This window comes from Mauremys reevesii, linkage group 7 (genome assembly GCF_016161935.1).
Source record: "Mauremys reevesii isolate NIE-2019 linkage group 7, ASM1616193v1, whole genome shotgun sequence".
Lineage (NCBI taxonomy): Eukaryota > Metazoa > Chordata > Testudines > Geoemydidae > Mauremys > Mauremys reevesii.
The window spans coordinates 2,195,001-2,217,780 of record NC_052629.1 but is presented as its reverse complement, the minus strand read 5'-3'; the positions used below and the strand labels follow the sequence as shown (position 1 = coordinate 2,217,780).

General features: G+C 48.1%; 1 protein-coding gene across 5 annotated transcripts in view; it reads right to left on the bottom strand.

Annotated features, from left to right (window-relative positions):
- ARMH3 (armadillo like helical domain containing 3) overlaps positions 1-22,780 on the bottom strand; it is a 165,881-nt gene that overhangs the window by 120,383 nt on the left and 22,718 nt on the right. For all 5 annotated transcript variants that reach the window (XM_039547833.1, XM_039547832.1, XM_039547836.1 and 2 more), the window contains 10 exons: positions 22,413-22,505; positions 21,582-21,656; positions 20,312-20,398; positions 14,225-14,281; positions 12,608-12,651; positions 10,535-10,595; positions 9,791-9,837; positions 9,027-9,102; positions 6,727-6,820; positions 1,111-1,212 (listed from right to left, as the gene is read on the bottom strand). In XM_039547833.1, the coding sequence (XP_039403767.1) occupies positions 1,111-1,212; positions 6,727-6,820; positions 9,027-9,102; positions 9,791-9,837; positions 10,535-10,595; positions 12,608-12,651; positions 14,225-14,281; positions 20,312-20,398; positions 21,582-21,656; positions 22,413-22,505 (736 nt within the window). The remainder of the gene's footprint in view (positions 1-1,110; positions 1,213-6,726; positions 6,821-9,026; positions 9,103-9,790; positions 9,838-10,534; positions 10,596-12,607; positions 12,652-14,224; positions 14,282-20,311; positions 20,399-21,581; positions 21,657-22,412; positions 22,506-22,780) is intronic.

Below are 22,780 nucleotides of genomic sequence, written 5' to 3'. Positions count from 1 at the left end.
CCAGCCTGGCGCACAGAGCCAGGCCCGCGCTAGCGGCTTCAAAACAGCCATGTGGACATTGCAGCTTGGGCTCTCAAGGCCACCCGCCTCCACTCCCGCCCAAGCCCAACACCTGCACAGCTGTTCTGAGCACGAGCCCCGCAAGCCCAGATCCGGTGAGCCAGGCTGGGAAACGCACTGCTGTGGGCTGCACAGACCTCAAACACGGGTACCCAAGCTAGGTAAAAAGCTAGGGGGGGAAACAAAGGGACACCAGCCTCCATCCATCAGGGCAAACCGGCCATGGGCTGCCTGGGTTTAGGAAGAAATCCCCTCCACAGACATATGTTGTACAGTGCTGAGAACTTGGTCAGCGCTCAGATAATACACAACAGCAACATTATTTGTGGGGATCTACTTATCTTCATCCAGTGCAACACTGGACAGACAACAGTGCGTTTGTAACAGGCTGAAATTTGGTGTTCACACATGTGCAAGAATTGCTCAGGCGAGTGATCAGGTGCAGTGGTGCTAACTGAGCAGTCTTGTGCACACCTGGCCAGTGATGTGTCAGTGAGACGTTACCAAAGCTTCCACTCCAAAGTGTCAAAAGCCAGGAAACAACGCAAAGAGTGTAAACATACCACATGGCCCAGCAGCAGCTACATCTAACTACAACGGGGAATCACTGAAGCCCCCTTTACTCATTCAGGTGCCCCTCGTATCACCCGTAGGTGCCGAAGGGCACACAGCGTTTCACACCTGCAGCTGAGTTCTGATTCCTGTGTCAGTCCCTTAATGGTCTTAGAAATCCACCTCTGTGGGGTTTGAATTCTCCTCCCCTCCCCGAGAGTTTGGAATTTGATCCGCTTACGCCTCCTGGAGAGGGCCTTACTGAGACTCCCGCGGTTAATACGCGCTACAATTTTCCCCTTCTATATTTGGCTTCCCTCCCTCCAGCACTAGGTCTCCCCGAGACCCACGTAATTACCCTCTGGCAAGGAGAAATCAGTTCATCCTCTCAAGGTACAGAGCCTTCAGTCTTCACAGTGAGACCAGGGAGCTTCTGTATGAGGAGTTACGCTAACGCCGCCCGGACCCAGGGCTCCCTCGACAATAGGCTCTGGTTACCTTTTGTGTCCTGCATGACAATCGAGCTGTACTTTAAGAAGGTTATCAGCAGGTTGCTGGTCTGCACATCGGCATCCAAAGGCAGCTCGGCAGAGCTTATAACTGGAATAAAGCAGAAGAAACACATTTAGCCTCTGCGTATCACATACAATAAGCAAGGGGAGGATACTCGAGGAACTTGATTCTCAGACACTAGGGTCTGGGTGTAATGAACACACTTGTACATAAGAACAGCCATACTTCATCAGACAAAAGGTCCATCTAGCCCAGTATCCTGTCTTCCGACAGTGGCCAATGCCAGATGCCCCGGAGGGAATGAACAGAACAGGGAATCATCAAGTGATCCATTCCCTGTTGCCCATTCCCAGCTCCTGACAAACAGAGGCTAGGGACACTGTCCCTGCCCAGCCTGGCTTATAGCCATTAATGGACCTATCCTCCAGGGACTGATCTAGTTTTTTTTTTAATCCTGTTATAGTCTTGGCCTTCACAACATCCTCTGGCAAGGAGTTCCACAGGTTGACTGTGCGTTGTGTGAAGAAATACTTCCTTTTGTTTGTTTTAAACCTGCTGCCTATTAATTTCATTGGGTGACCCCCCTAGTTCTTGTGTTATGAGGAGTAAATAACACTTCCTTATTTACTTTCTCCACACCAGTCATGATTTTATAGACCTCTGTCCTATCCCCCCTTAGTCGTCTCTTTTCCAAGCTGAAAAGTCCTAGACTTATTAATCTCTCCTCCTATGGAAGCTGTCCCATACCCCAATCATTTTTGTCGCCCTTTTCTGAACCTTTTCAATATAATTTTTTTGAAATGGGGCAACCACATCTGCATGCCGTATTCAAGATGTGGGCGTCCCGTGGATTTATATAGAGGCAATATGGTATTTTCTGTCTTATGATCTCTCCCTTTCTTAATGATTCCCAACATTCTGGTCGCTTTTTTGACTGCCGCTGCACGTTGAGTGGATATTTTCAGAGAACTACCCACAGTGACTCCAAGATCTCTTTCTTGAGTGGCAACAGCTAATTTAGACCCCATCATTGTGTATGCACAGTTGGGATTATGTTTTCCAATGTGCATCACTTTGCATTTATCAACATTGTAGATCATCTCTGATCTCACACTCCCCAGTCAGAGGTCTTGTGTCACAGTGAGTAGGGAACAGCTCCTTCCAGAGCCCACGCTCAGCTCCAAGCTCTGGCTAGGGGTCCCAGCTCTCCTCTCCTCCTGACCCCACAAGTGCAGATTACGCTGCTGCTTTGGCACTCTAGCACCTACCAACCCCGGAGGCGACATGTGACTAATGCCAGCAGTCAGTGCAGATGAGGCTTCCACCGTTTTCATTTGGAAAGGAAGGTGCCCAGGAAAGACCCTGCTGAGATTCAATAATAGGATTTGAGCCCTTAAGAAACAACCGTGAAGAAGTAAGTGCCAATTGCATGCCAGCCTCCCTCCCTTTTCTCTCTGGGGCATTGAAAACTGCCCCCTTCTCCTGAAGGAACAGTCCAGAGCTGAAAAGCTGCAGCACAGAGAGAGGTGCTGCGTGACCAAGGAGCTTTGCTGTAGGTCAACGCAAAGATTTTTTTTTTTTAAATGCCCACCAATGTTTCCCAAACTAAAACTTTACAGGCAGCAGCTCTACAGATTTACAGCAGACAGAAGCCAGGTGATCACGGTTTATGCTAGCGAAACTAAATGGCCACATGGAGACATCTGCCCCTAGCTGCATCAGGCCAGGAGGGGGTGAGCATTTCTGATACAGACCTTGCTCCCGTCCCCCATGCACCTGACACGTCTGCAGTGTGCTCTGCAGGCGGCTGCCGGTCACCCTCAGGTCCCAGACCCCAATCACCTCGGTTCTGGGCTGGACTCAGGCAGTTCTCTTGCTCTCAGACTGGGCTGCAGCACCGTGTGATCAGCCATGCTCCTCTCGGCAGGTCTGACTGGCTACTCTACACTGCAGTCGGAGGTGCGATTCCCCGCGCAGGAAGATACACGTGCGCTGGCTTGGACTGGTGGCTGCAGGGGTGAGCAGCGAGGGGGCCACCCCAGTACAATCCCATTCGAGACCCCAGGTACACACCAGGCTGGCTAGCCTCAGCCAGGGCGCCAGGGCCACCCTGCTATGTGTACTATGCTGCAGCCAGCACTGCCCCCCGGAGCAGTGACCAGCAGTTAGCACAGCGGCCAAACAGCTGCTCCCTGCAGAGCCAGGGCATTTCAGGTCTTAAACCTAGAGCTGGGGAAGACCCAACTAGCTTGAGCTGTCTCCACAGCGTCCATCGGCCTGTCCCTCTGGGCAGCTCCTGGCAACTGACCCACTCCCCATCTCGCTCCCGAAAAGGGGTTTTAGTTAGTTCCTGCCTGGCAAAGCAGCTGTGCCATTTTGCCCAGCAATTGCCCCGGTGTTTGCTGGGAGGCTGCTTCTCCACAGCCCCTTCCGCTGCTCTTCCGACAGCTCCCCCAGAACGAAAGCCCTATGCGTGCCCTGCCCCCGCACACGCAGCCCAGGCTCGCTCGACAGCCGGGGCCATGTGCGTTTCGCAGCGGCTGCCCCTTCCATCAGCCGAGGCACCAACGCCGGTGCAGGCCCTGGCAGCCTGTTTGCTAAGCAGCACAGCGTGACGTCCCCGCTCTGCGAGCTGCACTGGCTGCCTGGGGGCTTCCAGCTGCAGGTCAAGGTGCTGGTTTAGACCAATTAAAGCCCTACAGAGCTTGAGACCTGCTTACCTGCGGGACCCCTTTTTTCAGGCCATAAGGCCACAGACCTGGTCTCATTACAGGCATGAGCTGGACCCACTTTTGGATGGGAGAGGGAGCTGCTAGCAGCGCCAAGGGGCGCTCATCTGTGGAATCCACTCCCTCTTTTCCATCTGCCTGCAGAGCAGGCACACAGCCTATCTATTGGCCTGGCCTTTGGGGGAGAGAAAAGTAGCTGGAGCTTGCACAGGGATTTGGGGTGAGAAGAGGCTGCTGGTTTAATCCTGTAGGCGACTGTATTTTTAATTTATGTAAAATGCACTTGGAGGCTGGGACAGGAGCCTTTACATCAATAAATCTAAATACACACACAGACCGGCTCTCCCTGTCAAGCCCCACCACCCCGCAGCGAGATAAGGAAGGGTTAGAGCTCGGAGGAGCAAACAGGCACGGACGGGGGAAGAAATAGAACCCAGGCGCCCAGAGCCTCTGCTCCGACTGCCCCGAGCACTGCAGCACACGGCCCTTAGCAGACCAGTGTTCCATGCCCAGCAACAAGGGACTGAACGCGCGAGAAAGTTCCAGCCCCAGTTCCGATTTCTGCCTCTGCGGCTCTAAGTCAGATACCTGCCGATGTTTTCATTTCTAAAAGCCATCCGACATTCCAGTCTATGTGAATGTGCAAGGCAGGAAACAAGGGGATCAAACCTGGCACTGACATGCAGAGGGACCAAACAGGAGTGGGGGTTACATGCAGCTCATGGAGGTCTGTGCTCATCTCTAGCACAAAGCTGCAGTCCGCAGAGATGACGGGGCCAAGCAGCCAACGGGGCCTGGCAGTTTGAATCAAACTGGAGTAGTGCAGGATGGGGCCTTCAGTTTCTGGGGGCTGCACCTCTCCAGGGTCTGCACGCTGCTCCATTCAATGCAGAGGCTCCTGACATGTTGCTAACGTGACTCTCAAACAGCAAAGTCCGTGCACCCCTCTGCTATGGAGCTGGAAACTTTCTTACCCCCAACATTATGAATTGCTCATGAAGATTTAGCCAAGGTCGGCAATAGAATGGCTCCTCCCAGAGCCACTATGATGTATGCTGCTGATGAATATTAAACAGTAAGCAAATCAGCATTTAGATACCATGGGGACAGGCACCTTAGATTTGTATATTACGGATGCACAGTTCACAGCAAACAGAAACAGTCTTATGAAAAAAAATCCCTCTGCAGAACCCATCACTGCTGAACCCAGGTAACCCTACAGCTGTAGCTTTTTTAGGAAGGCATAGGTTTTATTGTGACATTTTAAAGGGCTTAATTAATGTTACAGGCTAACGGCCGGAGGAATTTCAATTCGGAACACGAGCCTGTTTTTAACCCAAGTTGCCCAGAAGAGCGCCCGGAACCCACACATGGATTTTTCCAAGCTCTGTATCTTGAAAACAGCTTGGCCTTTTTTTCTTTTTAATGCACCAGAAAGCAAGAAAAAAAGCCGCCCGTTCTAAAGCTGAAATGCCTTGTGCTAACTCTAAGCCAAGAGCAAATTTTACAGCTGAATTGCAAATCCTGCAAAATGAGAGGAATTCTGACATAGCTTGAAAGTAACAGCACTGCTGGGGAGCAGCACCGTAGTTAAACCAAACCCAGGCTCAAGCCCTTGGCATCGCAGAGAGGCTGGATCAGAGATAAGACGACAGGGAATGTAAATGAAAAATGCCTCTCAACATGATCCCTGCAAGTTAAGATCAACTCCCTTTTCTTAAGCTTAATAACCCTCTGAGCAGTAGGGAGCCGGCAGTGAGGGCTGAGCGCAGCGGCTGTTCAAAGTGGGCTGACTTCTTTCACTAAATGAAAAAAAAAAGCTAGTTGTAGGTAAGCACAATCCTGTCGGTTGTGTAACAAAGTGCGTGGGTGGATACATTAGCAACGAACAGCCTGAAAGGAAGCATACAAAGCGCCTGGCCCACTGCATCACACAAAACACATACACGGGGAGGTTCGAGACAGCTTTTTTTTCAACTGAAGCTTTTGATATCCATGGTAACCAGGCAGAATTCATCCTTTTGGAGAAGAATAGTCTTCAGCCAAGACATCAAATGACCTGAACAGCAGATACAAGAGGGTAACCCATGCTGCTCTCGCTTCAAGCCATTGCCAAATTGCGCTCTGTTCAAACAGACTCCATTCTTCTGTTAACCGCTTTCTTCAGTCACTGATGGTGTAATGCTGCTGGATTTCTCAGAGCGGGTTATGTCTACACGACCTCAAATAAAGAGCTGGTCTATACAGCTCTCGTATGCATTAACGCACACATTAAAGTATCTTGTTTAGAACAACCAGGCTCCCAGATCTCAGTTTAAGCCGTCATTTAAAAAGCCAGGCTGAAGAATGAGCAGAGGCAAAAAAGAAATAGCTCCTGCTTCTCAAACAGCTTGGATTCAAATCCTAGGTTAATTTCCAGCTGGAAACAAGTTCATTAGTGACAAGTAGGCACCCACTGTGACTAACTGCCTGGGAGATGAGCTCCACCGAAACCTCCTAAACATCAGACGTGTCCATAAACAAAGCTCTTAAAAAAACATTAATTGGGTGGCTGCATCCATGTGGAGACACACTGGGACAGGAGGGCTGTGTCAGTCCTCTCCTAGCAAGATGTGGCTTTAGCTATGGCTTTGGGAAAGATGCCAGCATACACAAGAGCAGAGAGTCTGTGTGATTCTTCTTCTAAGTAGCAGAAATAAAAAGCCATCTAAGGTGTCACCTGGCTCTGCTTAACAACCAGGCCGCCCAGGAAGACAACAGGAAATCTCTCTCCAGACAGAATGGCTTAGCTGCCACTTTGAAAAACTGCTTGGCCGTTTATTTTATGGCTCATTTTAAATGCTAACCCCCAAAAGAGGCTTAAACATCTCACCGTCTGAAGAAGGCGGAGTGGTCCCGAGTGGAGTGACTGGCGTTGTTGGAATTGGGCTTATCGGCACGGTCACCAACCCCATTTCTGGATGGCTCTGAAGCAAAAACACATGATCTCAAACACACACATTTTATACACCACAGTAACGTGGAGCAACACCCACAAGGTGTATTACCCCAGATGACACAGGCTGCAGATGTGTCGGCAGACACCAGAGCTCAAGGCAGCAGGCTTTCAACCACCACCCTGAGCAGCCCGGGGGGATAGACAGCCCAGTGGTTGGGGCACTAGCCTCAGAGCTGGGAGACGTGGGTTCACATCTCTGCTCCACCACAACCTGCCTGTGTGACCATGGGCAAGTCACTTAGCCTCTCTGCAACAATTCCCCAAGCTGGGACACATGAAGACCAGACGACCTGGTCGTCCCTGATGGCCTTAATCCCTGCAACTGTGTGTGCAGTGGGGATAGGAGCACTGCCCTGCCTCACAGGGGGTGAGAGGATTGTAAGGCACCCATATACCACGGTGATGGGGAAAAGACACAAACCCACCCACTTCTCTTAGAGCTTCTGGTCACTCCTCCTCCCCCTCCCCCCAGGTGTTTTCAGAATGACCCTGGAATATTTAATACCTGCCCTTCCAACCCTCCTCTGCCCTTTTAAAATGGGATTGTCATTTGTTTCGTGGGTTCACATTTTAAGACACCGGCAATTGACTATGCTCCTGCCCTGCTGAAAAGCGCGAGGGTTCAATAGAACACAGCACTACAGAAACATCATCATCGATCTGTTTTGCTTCCCTCAACTGCCTTTTCTCCCCAGCTCATCTTCACTAACTGCTCCAGGCCTAATGACTGCTTGAACCTGATTCGCGACAGGCGTCTGTTTATTCCAGTCATCTGGTAGAACTGGGGAGATTCTAGAACCTATTCTGTTCTAATCCGGCTGTGACGTAACCAAGACTGTTTCATATCATGTCTTACATGCAGATGCATCTCACAATGCTTAATACAATGTGCGGTATACGAAGGATTTGGAAGTTAGGGACTGTGCTGGAGAACGACTAGAGGGATGTAAACCCACACATTTTCTGGGAAGCATGGGCACTTACTACCACTCAAAGTCCAATCTAGGAAATATAGCTTTAAAATACATTTTCCACTGAAAATAGGTTCTCTCCCATGGAATAAAACCAAGGGATTTTTTCCCCCCAAAAATAATTCAGCTGTCAGCCAAGGTATACAGCGCCACCTAGCAGCAAGAGATTAGTACGAGCAGGGCACGAGGCGCTACAAAGACAATGTGGATCTAAGTTCAGCCATGCCCAGGTATTAGTGGTTGGAGATTCCTGCAATACTGGGGCAGGTAGAGAATGTGATTTGAGCCAGAAGTTTCTTCCATTATTTTTGGGGAGCTTTAAGGCAAGTCATGTCCTACTTCGGACAAGGGTTATTGACGATCCACCCAATAGCTTCATCAGACTGGTACATCCCCGTGTGTGCCTGGGCCTGTCTAGGGCTGCCTCCAACCATGGGCTGGCGGCACGACCAGACTTGTTACTGTCTGCCCCCACCATGTCTGCTGTGTGTGCAAACCCACGGGGCATTCAGAGAATCCGCCTGAGCTTTCTGATCAAATCTACGGATGCATCCACTGCTCTTCAGACACAAACCCGGCTTTTACTGTCCCGCTTCACAGACTGATACTGTTAGTTCTCAAGACAGGACAATTTACCTACAAAGAAGGTCAACTTCATCACATTCTCCACGAAGTTTTGTACAGAAACTAGTGTTTGAAACACGACTCTTCCAGTAGCTGTTTACTCTCTAAAACAGACTGCTGAACTGTGGTGCCACACAGGGGATCAGAGATTAGATTCCTAACTTCCAGGCTAGCAGGGAACAGCCCACCCTCCATGCTGCTTTCTGATCAGACCCTCCAGCCAACCCCAGGGCAGCATTACCAGGGTTTAGAGGGAGTCACATCCAGCCCTCCCCAGACACAAAAATGGGTCAGTCTGACACGAGGCATCCCCCAGAAAACTTCTCCCAAAAACCTTTTTAATTCTTTTCTGTGGTGGGGTGGGAAATAAGAGCCATTGCATATCCTAAGTCACCCTGAATCCGGGCCCTAGCCTGCTTCTGGTCCTATCTGGCTAGGAACTAGAACGAAACCCCAAATGACCCAGGGACTGACTGATCTAACTGGTCTTCTCCAGCCCTGCCCTGGACTGGCTGTTGAAGCGCTTTTGTGGTTGAGCTTCCCCTCAACTCAAAGGAAACTCACTGAAGTGGGCCCCACCTGTGCCAATACGGTGATGAAGTTCCGGTTTAAGTGAACGGCTTCGTAGAGGGCCAGAAGAATTGCCTCGTTCGTTCTACAAGAGCAGCAGAAAAGCAGAGTTATGGGAAGGGCTGCACTCCAGCGACAGCCACCAGAGCAAAGGTGTGGCTCATGATTCAGTGAGCCCAGCCAGAAACACCTTCCAGGGGCCTGAGTTTCAGAAGGGGCACACGCCCACCCTCTGAGAGCCAGCGCTTGTTATTTAAAGTGTATTGAGTTGGTCATCCCCAATTACTAGTCACTTCTGAAGACCATGGTCTTGGACCCCTTCGACCTTCCACTGAAGGACTCACCTTGTTACTCACTGTCAAGCATTGCTTCCTCCTTCAAGTCCCTGCATTTGAGAGCACAGAGCAGCCAGCTGCCTCCACCATCCCCTATTTCTGTTGAGCTGTGGATGGAGGAGCAGCTTTTTCCCTCCTGATTGGAAAGGAAAGCTCCCCTCCCACTCTACATCCAACACTCGTGCACAGCGTTGCAGAATGCTCCCCAGACACAGCCAGCCTCCTACAGCCCCAGACGCCTAGTTCCAGTCCCAGCCTCGCCCATTGTTTGCAGTTGCAAGGTACAGTTTTGGTTGCCAGGCCAGAGCGGACGTTGCTTCGGCTTGTTTTTCTACATTAAAATGGCCCCATAATGGAACAGCAGCAGGTGACAGTTTGCAATTCAGAACCAGCAAGGTAAATTGCCGTTCACTGTGCGGATAATATCTGTGTACTTACTGGACAGAGATTTTCTCATCGGCATCAGCTATGAACATGCTGCCCACCTGTGGAAGGAAACAGTATTGCACAGCTTTATGAAGCACGTTAGGAAAAGCTGTTGTCATTGCTTGCAGCTAGCAAGAGCAGGCCTGGACAGGACCTGAAAGCTGAAAGGCCCTGGCTGGCTTGCAGCTGAGGAGCAGGACAAGGAAAGTCCCACAGCTTCCTTCTCCAGGTGGCCACGAGCTGCCCTTGGAAGAAGCCTCCCCCAGGACACGTCTCGTAGCTACAGCCAATCCCCGCTCAAATGACAAAAAAGATGATGACTGATTCCCAGAGCTGGATTTCTCAATGGGCTCCCCAGACAGCCACAGACAAAACCCGGTAGGTTTATGGCAATGCATTTCCCATCGCACTGTGCCAGCAACACTGCTCTGGGGCCGGCAGCTCCTACACAAGAGCAGCGATTTATTTTTTTTATGACAAAGGCTGTTTTAAAAAAGGTCACGTGCAGCTTTTCAAAATGAAGATGGAGAAGAAAATATTTCTGATTCTCAACCAAAAAATACTGAGCTCCTTGCAAAGCCCAGCAATATGATCTGTGGTGTCATTCGCTCCCCTCTTCAGAGCCTGATCCAAAGCTCACTGAAGTCAATGGAAAGACTCCTGCTGAATTCAGCGGATTTTGGATCAAGGTCTCACATAGTCCCATATGCTTTATTTATCTTTTAAATACTGAAAAAATGCTCTTTCCTCACTCACCATATTGGTTAAGGCTGAGAAAAAGCCACTCTGGTGCTCCTCTTCCTTATCTTTGTACTGCCTGAACAACCAGGGAAACAGCAACAGAAAGTGGGGTGTTACACACGGAAACAGGGTTATTGTATCCAAATCCCTGTCAGGTCAGGATAAGAGCTGGCGAGAGCGACAACGTTCACGTTTACTCTTCAAGGAGCTTGTGAAGAGAGCTGCAAAGGGAGTTCAAATCTCTGCTACAGACAGCCCACGGATTAAGGCAGGGGAAGGCAACCTATGGCACACGAGCTGATTTTCAGTGGCACTCACACTGCCCGGGTCCTGGCCACCGGTCTGGGGGGCTCTGCATTTTAATTTAATTTTAAATGAAGCTTCTTAAACATTTTAAAAACCTTATTTACTTTACATACAACAACAGTTTAGTTATATATTATAGACTTATAGAAGAGACCTTCTAAAAACGTTCAAATGTATTACTGGCACGCGAAACCTTAAATCAGAGTGAATAAATGAAGACTCGGCACAGCACCTCTGAACGGTTGCCGACCCCTGGATTAAGGTATGCAGTGGTGGGGTAGCCAGGTTGGTCCCAGGATATTAGAGACACACGGTGAGTGAGGAAGCAGCTCAGTGTAAGCTGGAAAGCTTCTCTCTCTCCCCACAGAAGCTGGTCCAATAAAAGGTATTACCCCCTCCCCCTTCTGTCGTAGGGCACAGTCTGGGGGCTAACAGGAAAGGGCAGCATTGTGCTCTGAGGCAAAGGCCACACCGCTGCTCAGCCGAGACCTGGAGTGAGATGAGGAGGGGAGCGAGGGAAATCTTAAAGGCACGCTCCCAAATAGCTGAGCCACTGAACTGCCAGGAAATAAGGCTCATTAAAACCTTAACTCATAAAAGAAAAATGTTTTCAGTCATTTGTTTGGACTTCGATATTAATTTACTATTTCACAGACCCCAGCGGGGTCTGAGACCATCTGAGCTTACAATTACTTACAACGTGGCAAGCGAGGGCAACAAACCAACTGCTTTGGGGGAGGAAAAGCAGGCTACAGAGATTGCGCAGCTCTTCGGGAAGGAGTGGGGGCATCACAGTAGAGGGTATTTTTTATTCTTTGCTTCACTATATATAAATCTAAATCTAATAACCATATTAAGGGACCTGTTGACTGACTTCTTGTGGGTGTTGCCATAGAAGTAGGTTTTCAGCAGCATTTGCAACACAAAAACCAAAGCACTGGGCTGCTGCATGAGAAAACCTGAAAGTGAAACTATCTAATAAACGAACGCAAAAGTGACCACACACACTTCACTTGTCCAGATGAACAAAATACAAAAAGTGAAGCGCCTACATGGTGAAAAGCAAAGCAGATGATACAAACTGACAGTGTTTCTTACATTGAGGGTGTTATTTGGTAAGGAAATCCAGAATCACTAACCCCAAAAGGTTCAAAAAACATGAGAGATTTTACAAACGAGCATCTGGGGCTATTTTCTTGGCCCTCAGGCTCTACTCACTTCAGCTTTTCCAATTTTCTCCACAACCACAAGGGCTAGAAAATTAGTTTTCTGTGGGGTTTTTTTGTTATCCTATCGCTTCCTACTGATGGATTTCTTGCAGCTTCTTCTGAGGCAGCTGGTCCTGGCCCCAGCCTGAGACCAGGTACCGGTTTAGATGGACCTGATCTGATCCAGTCTGGCAATTCCTGCACTCCCAGATAGATTTGTTTGTTTCCGATGGGCTGTCAGTGATTTTTCTGGCACAGCGGCACTCAATGAATCATTCATTTTCACATCACAACGTGAGATTTTACAGACAACTCACAAAGATGGTGGTAGAAACATACACCGAAGGGCTGCCTGGCTTTCCCTAAGGCCAGGCCTCTCTTGAAGTGCATCTGCCAGATTCCTGCTGGCAACGACAGCAGTAACAGCCTCAAAGCACAAGGCAGTTCCAGCATCTCCACCCGCACCAGGAGCCCCACGCCATGAGCAGCCGCCATAACAGAAAATGCTGGTGGAAGGGGACAGCAGCTCCCCATTGGGTCGAACACCAATGCACTGTTTCCAAGGCGGATTTACCTGTTGTACTCTGATAATGCCTGGGCGATGACAAGTCCCATTCCCTGCAAGAATACAGAACAGCTTTACACTGCAATCCCACACCGCAGAAAACCAATGATACTGACTGTATGAAGCTCCTCCCCCACCCACATCCCAGGGTGCGACACACAATTTAGCCTGCTAAATATAGAGTCAAAGAGTGTGGCACAATTTAAAACGCCAGGGCCCTAGCCAGGGGTCAGCATGGATTAACACTAACCAGGTCTGGGAAAGTTAACAGACGTTCCAGGGGAGAGAGATCTACCCCGAGGAGCTGGCAGCGTGAAAGCTTTCTCATCCCCCAACCTCAGCCCAGTGGAGAGAACCTGGAAAGCCAGCTGGTGTCAGAGCAAAGATAGATGCTAAGCCCCAGCTCACAGTCAAAGCCTCAGCTACAGGCAGGCTTTAAAAATCCAACAGAGCCGGCTTAAAATCCATCGACCACCATATAGGCTGATGTGACACAGTCCTGGCAGTTCAGTCTTATAAGCAGACAAAAGCCTGGCACAGAAACAGGAAAGTCCAAATGAGCCTGGGGTTTCTTCTTTAGCTTAAGGTTTCCTAATTCCAATATTCCAGACATCATGAAGGTTACAGCAACAGGTGGCAGGACAAACCTCACAAACCATCGTACCAGACCTTCCGGACCTGCAAATGCAGCCTGAATTTGATATTTAAACTCAAGATACTTTAAAAAGCTTCCAAATCAACCACATAACCAGGAGGACAAAACACCATCTGTTAAAATTACATGAATCTGGGACAATTCTGAGTCTGTATGGGACACAAGAAACAGGAGCTCAAAATCATCTTAAATTACACGGCCACTAACACTGAGAAACCCCTTCATCAGCAGATCTCAAAACCTAAATAAATCTCAGGGTAGCTCTGAGAGTTATGTATGATCTTCATTTTACAGCTGGGGAAACTGAGGCAGAGCTGGGTCAAATGACAGAGTGAGTCAGTGTCCAACAGAATAAGTCCTGGCTCCCAGTCACCTGCTCTTACCCCTAGACAACAAATCCCTCCCTGCACACGATTCAGAAGGAAACTTTAATATCTGATATCCACTCGGCAACATTAAAGAAAAGTGTCAATACAGAAGAACCAGGGGTTCTGATTTCAGTCGCACGCCCGTGCTGGCAGACAGTAAGCTAAGTTGACATGGGATGGAGGGGACACAAATGGTATGTTTGTCCTGCACCAGGCAGTAGTCTACACTCTACACAGCTGATTCTATTACAGCGAGAAAGTGCCTATGACTGCAAGGGCCACTTTGGGCAGCAAACCCCGAGGACACAGAGACGGCCGATTTTAGCATGTTCCTTTCTACCTGTCCAGGTCCTTATTCCAACTAAACACTCTCCCGCACTCCTAGAAGCTGATGTAGTTGGGGTTGGTTTGAGCAGAGGGTTGGACTAGACGACCTGAGGTCTCTTCCAACCCTAATCGTCTATGATTCTAAGTCTCAAAGGTGCCGCTAGCAGGGAGGCCAGTCATGCTGAGGCTCTCTGCTGTAGCACAACCCCCTCCTGGCCAGGTCAAGACACACAAGGACAGAGCCCAGAAGAAGGTTCCAAGGAGCTGGTTACTCACGTTGAGCGTGGCCTCGTCATCTACAATAGAGAGTTTCACAATGTAGGGATTCACCGACTGTTAAGCAAGAGAAGAAAGGAAAGTTTGGTCTCTGGTTAAAAAAAAAAGCCTGTTGGCTAGTCAGCAAAGTTTCCACAGCTTCCCCTGGAGGTTTCTTCCCACTGCCCCCACCCACAATGCAACAGCCGCCATTCATTGCATTTCAAGCACTGGGCTCTGGTTCCCCGCCGTCTGCTCAGCCTCCCAAGGAATCGATAGTCTTTCTGGCTTTGCCCTTGGTGAGATGAGTCCCCACTGGCTCAGCTACGCGTTCAATATTACCTTTTATTACCAATTCTGATAGCTTGGTATGCATCACGCAACCCTTCCATTACCGACACCTGGCACTATGCAGCAGGCCCGGGTAGTGATGCAGGGGCTGAACGTTACCACGGTCTGAGACTTGTGACTATGCAGTAACTGCTTGAGTGAAGCACCAGGGAAGGCCTGATATGTTAAGGACCCATCTGTCACAAACTGCCAGGACTGGAGCTCAATCCTTCCAAGTTCAGACTGCTGAAAGCTTGGAATCCAAGGAGCATACAAATCATCTGTACCAGATGACCAGAGGATAGCTAGCAGAACGCCAATTTTTTAAAAAGCCTCCAGAGGTGATCCTGGCAATTACAGGCCGGTAAGCCTGACTTCAGTACCAGGTAAATTGGCTGAAACTATAGTAAAGAACAGAATTATCAGAGACAGATAAACACAATATGTTGGGGACGAGTCAACATGGTTTTTGTAAAGGGAAATCATGCCTCACCAAGCTACTAGAATTCTTTGACGGGGGGGTCAAACAAAAATGTGGCCAAGGGGGATCCAGTGGATATAGTGGGGTACTTTGACTTTCAGAAAACCTTTGCCAAGGTCCCTCACTAAAGGCTCTTAGGCAAAGTGAGCTGTCCTGGGATAAGAGGGGAGGTTCTCCCATGGACTGGTAACTGGTTAAAAGATAGAAAACTAAGGGCAGGAATAAATGGGCAGTTTTCACAATACAAAGAGGTAAATAGTGGTGTCCCCCAAAGATCTGTACTGAGACCAGCCTTGTTCAACATATTCATAAGTGATCCGGAAAAAGGGGTAAACAGTGAGGGGGGCCAAGTTTGCAAATGATACAAAATTACTCCAGTTAGTTAAGTCTAACGCAGTCTGTGAAGAGCTACAAAGGGATCTCACAAACCTGGGTGACTGGACAACAAAATTGCAGATGAAATTCAATGATGAAAAGTGCAAAGCAGTTCACTTTGAAAAACATAATCCCAACTATATATACAAAATGATGGGGTCTAAATTAGCTGTTACCACTCAAGAAAGAGATCTTGGAGTCACTGTGGATAGTTCTCTGAAAACATTCACTCAATGTGCAGCTGCAGGCAAAAAAGCGACCAGAATGTTAGAAACCATTAGGAAAGGGATAGATCATAAAACAGAAAATATCACAATGCCTCTGTATAAATCCCTGGTGCGCCCACCCCTTGAATACTGCGTGCAGTTCTGGCAGCCCCCTCTCAAGAAAGATATATTAGAAATGGAAAAGGTACAGAGAAGGACAACAAAAATGATCAGGGTATGGAACAGCTTCCATATGAGGAGAGATTAAAAAGATTGGGACTGTTAAGTTTGGCAAAGAGACGACTGAGGGGGGATATGATAGAGGTCTATAAAATCATGACTGGTGTGGAGCAAGTGAATAGGGAAGTGTTAGTTACCTCGTCACATAACACAAGAACCAGAGGTTACTCAATGAAATTAATAGGCAGCAGGTTTAAAACAAATACAAGGAAGTTCTTCTCCACACAATGCACAGTCAACCCTTGGAACTCCTTGCCAGGGGATGTTGTGAAGGCCAAAAGTATAACTGGGTTCAGAAAAGAATTAGATAAGTTCCTGGAGGACAGGTCCATCAATGGCTATTAGCCAAGATAGTCAGGGATGCAACCCCATGCTCTGGGTGTCTCTAAGCCTCTGACTGCTAGAAACTGGGACTGCACAACAGGGGATGGGTCACTCGATAACGGCCCTGTTCTGTTCATTCCCTCTGAAGCACCTGGCTCTGGCTGCTGTCGGAAGACAGGATCCTGGGCTAGATGGACCTTTGGCCTGGCCCAGTCTGGCCGTTCTTATGCTCATCTGAACTCCCAGTTGAAGGAAATGTCCAGACTAAGCCCCTGTAGAGAAGCCACGAATATTTTAAATAACATTTTTCATTAGTAAAATACATTTGTTTATTCCAAGTTGTTTCCCCCTGTCAATGCAGAGACTAGCCAAGGCAATTTGGGACTGGCTCGAACAAACAAAAGAGGGGCAGGGGAAGGTTATAAACGCCCAGCAAAGATCCTTCAGATGCAGCCTCGATTTATCAAACACTTTATCACTGAGTTACCCAACTTTACAACTAGCTTGCCAGAGATGCAGTGCCTTGCTCAAGGTCACACAGTGAGTCAGGAACAGAGCCCAGCCCCCTCCCAAGCTTTCAGCCTCGTGGCAGTTACATTTAGGAGTTTAAACCCAGAGGAGATGGTATATCAGGACAGACCAATGGTCCAGGTAACCTGGTATCCTGTCTCCAATAGTGTCCAGTACTGTATGTTTGAGACAATGGCAGAAAATCCCTACAGTGCACCTCACTGAGCAACACTACCTCATGGGAAAAGAACGGGGAAATTTCCTGACCCCAGCGTATGCCTTGAGGCTGGAGAAAGAGCCCTTTGAGTAACTGCATATGCCATTCTTCATATAAATATAATCTTCAAAAACGATATAGAGTCTTTGCTCCAGTAATATCCTGCAACAGTGAGTTCCACCAGTTGCTGATTATATGCAGCTGACAACCATTTCCTTTTATCTTTCTTGAGTGTGCTAAGTTCAAGTGTTCTCTTGCTCTACTACGAGAAGGATGGGAAACAAGGAGTATAGTCTTCTCAATATCTAGTATCACTTTCTAGACCTCTGTCACCTCTCTCCTTATTCACACCCTTCCAAACTAGAGAGACCAAATCATTTTAACTTCTCCTCACAAGGGGGCCCCTTCCCATGTGTCTAATTAATTTTCACTGCCCTTCTGTGAGCTTCTCCTCTTACTGGGATGCCTTTAACAAGAGGAGGTGATCACAGACGTGCACACACACCGCGGTGGTTTATATAATGGCGTTATTCTCTATTCCCTCACTCCCATTTGTGAGGGCTGTCACAGCACACTGAGAAGACTATTTCCCTGAGCTGCCCACAGTGAATCATAGGCCCGTCCCCTACTCGGCGATGTTACAACTCATTCTGAACCCACCCATGTATCAGAGTAATTCCAGTTCTTCCCTTCTGTGTGCATTAGCTCGCACTATGATCTCTCTGAATTGACATCAAGTTGCCCAGGTATCCATTTACATTAGGCCTTCCTGGCATCCCTTGCTCACCTCTCTCATCTCTCCCCACAGTTTCAGAGTGTCCTTTATTTTCTCCTACACGAGACTTTTGCTAAAGTTTTAGGAGAGTAAATAAATTGCACCTGCCATTTTCCTATCTCCTCCTGTGGGTTCCAGCCTTAGAAGATAGTTAGGAAGCATTTCTAGTAAGGTAGAAGTATTGAGAAGCCACTAGAACATCACTGGTGTAGTACCAGGAGGGCTGAGATAGATCTTCAGCCTCCAACTGCCTCTCCTGAGAGAAAAATACCGTATTACCCAGCACTCCGGAGGAAGCTGATCTTTTCTAACCGCGACCTTCACAGAAGCAGCATGGCAGCACTCACTCTCTAGTCACCAGACAGGAGTTAGAGCCTCATTCCTGGAGATGATACACACTCAAGGGACATCTCTTATAAGCTACCAAAGTCAATCACTGATAAATCACACAGAAGCAGAAACACACTCAGTCAGGGAACCCCACAAGGACAGTCCAGCTATGAGCTTAATGGAGCAGACCCCCTGCATGAATGCCATGCAGCCAAGTGACCAAAACCATTCTGAATTCCTCCACAAGGGTAGCAGAGTGAAAGCGACTCATGCACTGACCACCCAGCTACTTAATAAACCAATGGAAACCAGAAATTCTTCACTAAGAAAACAAAGGAGAAATACACACAATCTCTACAATATTAGTCAGTCATACAAATGCAATCCAGATAGGGTGACCAGAAGTCCCGATTTTATAGGGACAGTCTAGATTTTTGGGTCTTTTTCTTATATAGGCTCCTATTACCCCCCACCCCATCCTGATTTTTCACATTTGCTGCCTGGTCAATCTAAACCCAGAGTCCGTTCATTTATGCATTCGCTGCAGTCGTGGTGGAATCACACAGCTGTACAGCCACCCCTGCAATTCACCCTCTCCCCGGCCAGAGGGTCTCGCTCCGCAGCCAGGCCTTCTAAGCAGGGAACTCTGGCCCGAGTGAGGAGTGCGGGCAGAGCCATTCATCTCCCTCACTACTACACAGCCACCAAGTAACTGCTTCCACAGGGCAACAGAGAAAGGAGGAATGAGGGGAAAAAGGAGCCACCCAGCCTGCTAAGTGGAGCCTCCAAGCTCCACAGTGCAAGCAGGGGAGTGGAGGGAGAAGAGGAGTGTGACCTGTTTAAATGGAGCAAAACAGAAGACTATCACAATTTGACACTTTTAGTAAACACCAACTCATCAACCTTAGTGTCCCAGACAAATTCTAACATGAGAAATTGCCTAAATCCCCTCTGCATTTCATTTAGATATGTCATTCTTCCTCTGCATCTGATTAGCCCCTAGCATATTGTGAACAGTACAGCAATATGAACATACACAAGGAAACCTTAATATATATCCTCTCCTCCTCGGTCAGGAATGAGGTCAGATAGAAACATGTCTGTATTTCATGATTAGTGAAAAACTTAGGAGTCCAGAATTCATGTTTCCAAACAATTAAATTCAAAATCCCGACATTGAGGAAAACTCTTGAGAGACAATTATAATATCATTCCTCATGTAAAGAGACACTGACATTTCACGGGTATTTCAACATTTCTTTCATTTTCTTTCTTAAGAATAAGATCAGCAGAAAAAAAAAAAACTTTGTAGAAACACAAGCAGATCACTAAATACAACATCCCGGCTTGGGAAAGGAAAGGAGAATTATGTTTCTTGAGAAGAAGGCAAGTAGAGAGACGCAGAGCCACATTTCTCAGTCTCCTAAGGAGTTGTAAGCTGTGACATTTCAGCTCATCCTCTAGTCACATGACCGGCATCTCTCCAGAGAGTTCTAAATTCTTTTGACTTGATAGTCAGCTCCAAATCACATGGCCAGGGTCTGAAACCCAAGGCAACTCTATAACAACTTACTTCTCTTCGGAGAAAAAATATTTCTCTCTCTCTCTCTCTCACAAACACACACACACAATTCTTTAAAGTGCAAATCCCTGGAACAGCTCTCCTTTGTACTTGTATATCAATAACTGTTTCGACACCTGCACCTTTGTAGAGACATGTACATGTAAAAGAAACATATAGGAACAGATAATGTCAACATGGGATGGGGAAATTGCTGACATGTTCTCTGCCAATGAGCACGCAGGTATTGTGCCCAGTGCCTGTAATTCTCTGTTTTTACCCTGCTAAATGCTTCAATGCCTATTCCTAAAAATGATATGGCTGGCAGCACTGCAGCTCTTCTGCAGAACCTTCCAACAGCAGGCCACTGCGGACTCACGCCCACCTTCTGATAGGAAACAGATTTTAGTTTCACAGCACCAAGGGCTGTTCTCTAAACAGCAAATAAAAGGAGGGCTTAAAGAGGTATCAAGCTGCCTGAGCAGTGGTTGGCCTTTACAAGTGTATTTTAGCACTCACCGAGGGCTCGCATCCCAAGGACAAAGAAAGAACAGGAGGACTTGTGGCACCTTAGAGACTAACAAATTTATTTGAGCATAAGCTTTTGTGGGCTACAGCCCACTTCTTCGGATCCATCTCTAAGGTGCCACAAGCACTCCTGTTCTTTTTGCGGATACAGACTAACACGGCTGCTACTCTGAAAGCTGGCTGAAGAAAGACGTCAGCGTAACGAAATGGCTCTCTGCACCCAACACCTACCTCATACTTTCTGTAGTTAACTAGCAAAGCAAGAAGGACAACAGCATCATAACCATGCTCCCTGCGACTAGGTGGGTTGGACAGAATCTGAAACGAGAAGCAGGAATGAATCGTTAACCAGTAGCTGACTATGAAACATAGCTAGTTTCCCGAAGAAGCAAAGCCAAGCAGAACAAGATGTAACATATCAGCATATTATGTGCTAAGTGACATATGAGTAGGGCCCTACCAAATTCACAGCCATGAAAAAAGCGTCACAGATAATGAAATCTGGTCTCCCCTGTGAAATCTGGCTATTGTAGGGGGTCCCAGTACTGCTACCCTTTGGCACTGCCTTCAGAGCTTGGCGGCTGGAGAGTGGTGGCTGCTGGCCAAGCACCCAGCCCAGAAAGCAGCGCCACCACCAGCATCAGTGCAGAAGTACGGGTGGCCTGGTATTATATTGCCACCCTTACATCTCCACTGCTGCTGGTGCTGCCTTCAGAGCTGGGTTCCTGGCCAGCAGCCGCCACTCTCCAGCCACCCAGCTCTGAAGGCAGTGCCGAAGGGTAGCAATACCATGACCCCCACAATAGCCTTGCAACCCCCTGCCTGACCCTCTTTTGGGTGAGGACCCCCACGGTTACAACGCTGTGAAATTTAAGATTTAAATATCTGAAACCATGAAATTGAAGATTTTTTAAATGCTATTACCATGACATTTACCAAAATGGACCGTGAATTTGGTAGGGATTTAAAACAGTATGTATGTGATTTAAAACAGTGAATTGCAATGCTTATAAGAAACCAAAGAGAGCCCAGTTATGTAGCACAGGCTTACAGAGAGCAAAATGTCCCAGCCACAGCATCACCCAGCACTGGATGAGACAGTATCTCAGTGTATTGCCAGTATACACTCAAATACTTCTCCTAAAAAGCATACCATATCAAAGGGGAGAAAATTGCTGGAAATACCCAGGCTGACTATCATAATAAGTTCCTCTAGTCTAGAAATCCTCCGTGAAATTAGACCCACAGAGCTATTCACCTGCTTTCTGAGCATAAAAGGCACAACTGTAACAATCTTAAAAGCCCAACAGTGACTGAAACCAACACCCTGGAGTAAGGAGGTGGCAGCATTATAAAAATGTACCACCGAGCTAGGAGTAAGAGGTTGACACGTAACACCAGCGAGCCTCTGTTGTATTTAAAGCACAGAACAGTAAATGCACAGATGAAAGTTTGGCACTACGGGAAAAGACCTAACCAGCCAGAGATGAGAAACACTTACCTGTAAAATAGCTTCAAATATACTGTTAATCATCACATATTCCAGGATTGTGTTCTGGCTGATGTTGTCTGTCACCTGGAAGCAATCAAAGGCTTTTTAAAATGATGATTGAAGCTCCATAATCTCTAACGTTCTGTAACAGCCTCCGGTGTTTATGGAAACAGGCACGTTCCCCTACTGAACCGCCGGGTAGGACTAGAGCAGAGCAGAGTGGGAATAGTGTGCAGGCTCACCCACCTCCCAGCACCCCAACTCCTTTCCTGTGCGCACCCCAGTCACTGCATCTGCCAGGAGCATCTCAGACTCTGTGCAACGCAGGAAACTTCCATGTCTCTGTGTGTAACTCTCAGTCCCAGGGACAGACCAACTTCCTTATATACTCATCACACAACAACAGACAGAGTAACACCCCCAGTCCCAGGCCCCTTCCCCTCCCAAGGGTGGATACAACTGAGCTGGCCCGGAATCATCCCAGTACCCGTCGAAGAGCACATCTGGGCGTCGGGACGGGCCAGTCCTTCGCTAGCCAGCAGCCCTTCCAAACCCACGGGGCTGCCACCCAGGGCTCTTTAACGTAGCTGCTCCCCAAAGCAACAATTCTGGAAATGACACATGGCCATTAAAGACATGGCTCAACTGACACTGCAATGTCAGCCCGGGAAGTAAGATCATTCTGGAAGCAGCACTTCCAGCAACCGTACCCTGTACCACACTTTGTTCTCTGCACTCACAGATCCCCCCGTCCTCCTGCCCCAGGAGCACTTTGGTCAGTTCGTCGGCACTCCTGCGCTTCAAGGTTTTTAAGTGAAACATCAGGTTTGTGTTATTTACCGTTACCAAGCAGAGAAGCAGCTTCAGACACAAACTCTTCAGGCTTTCGGAGCCTTCTGCACAAAGCAGCGAGTCCAAGCTCTCCATCAGATTCTGAGGAAGGACACAGTCACAATAAGCCTTGGTGGCCTGAATCCATCAGGTTACGTATAGCACGCCAGTCTGGCTACCAAACGCGGAACACCACTAAAATCCCTCCCTCAGCCTTGTCAGGAGCCAGGGAGGAACTGGTACCAGCCAAAATCTGGGTCACGTGACGTTAACTTGCTGGATCACATTAGTCCTTACAGCACATTTGCTCAGTTATCCCACCACCCCACTGGAGCTGTTCCACAGCTAAGCATCAAATCTCATTATTCATAGAAGGG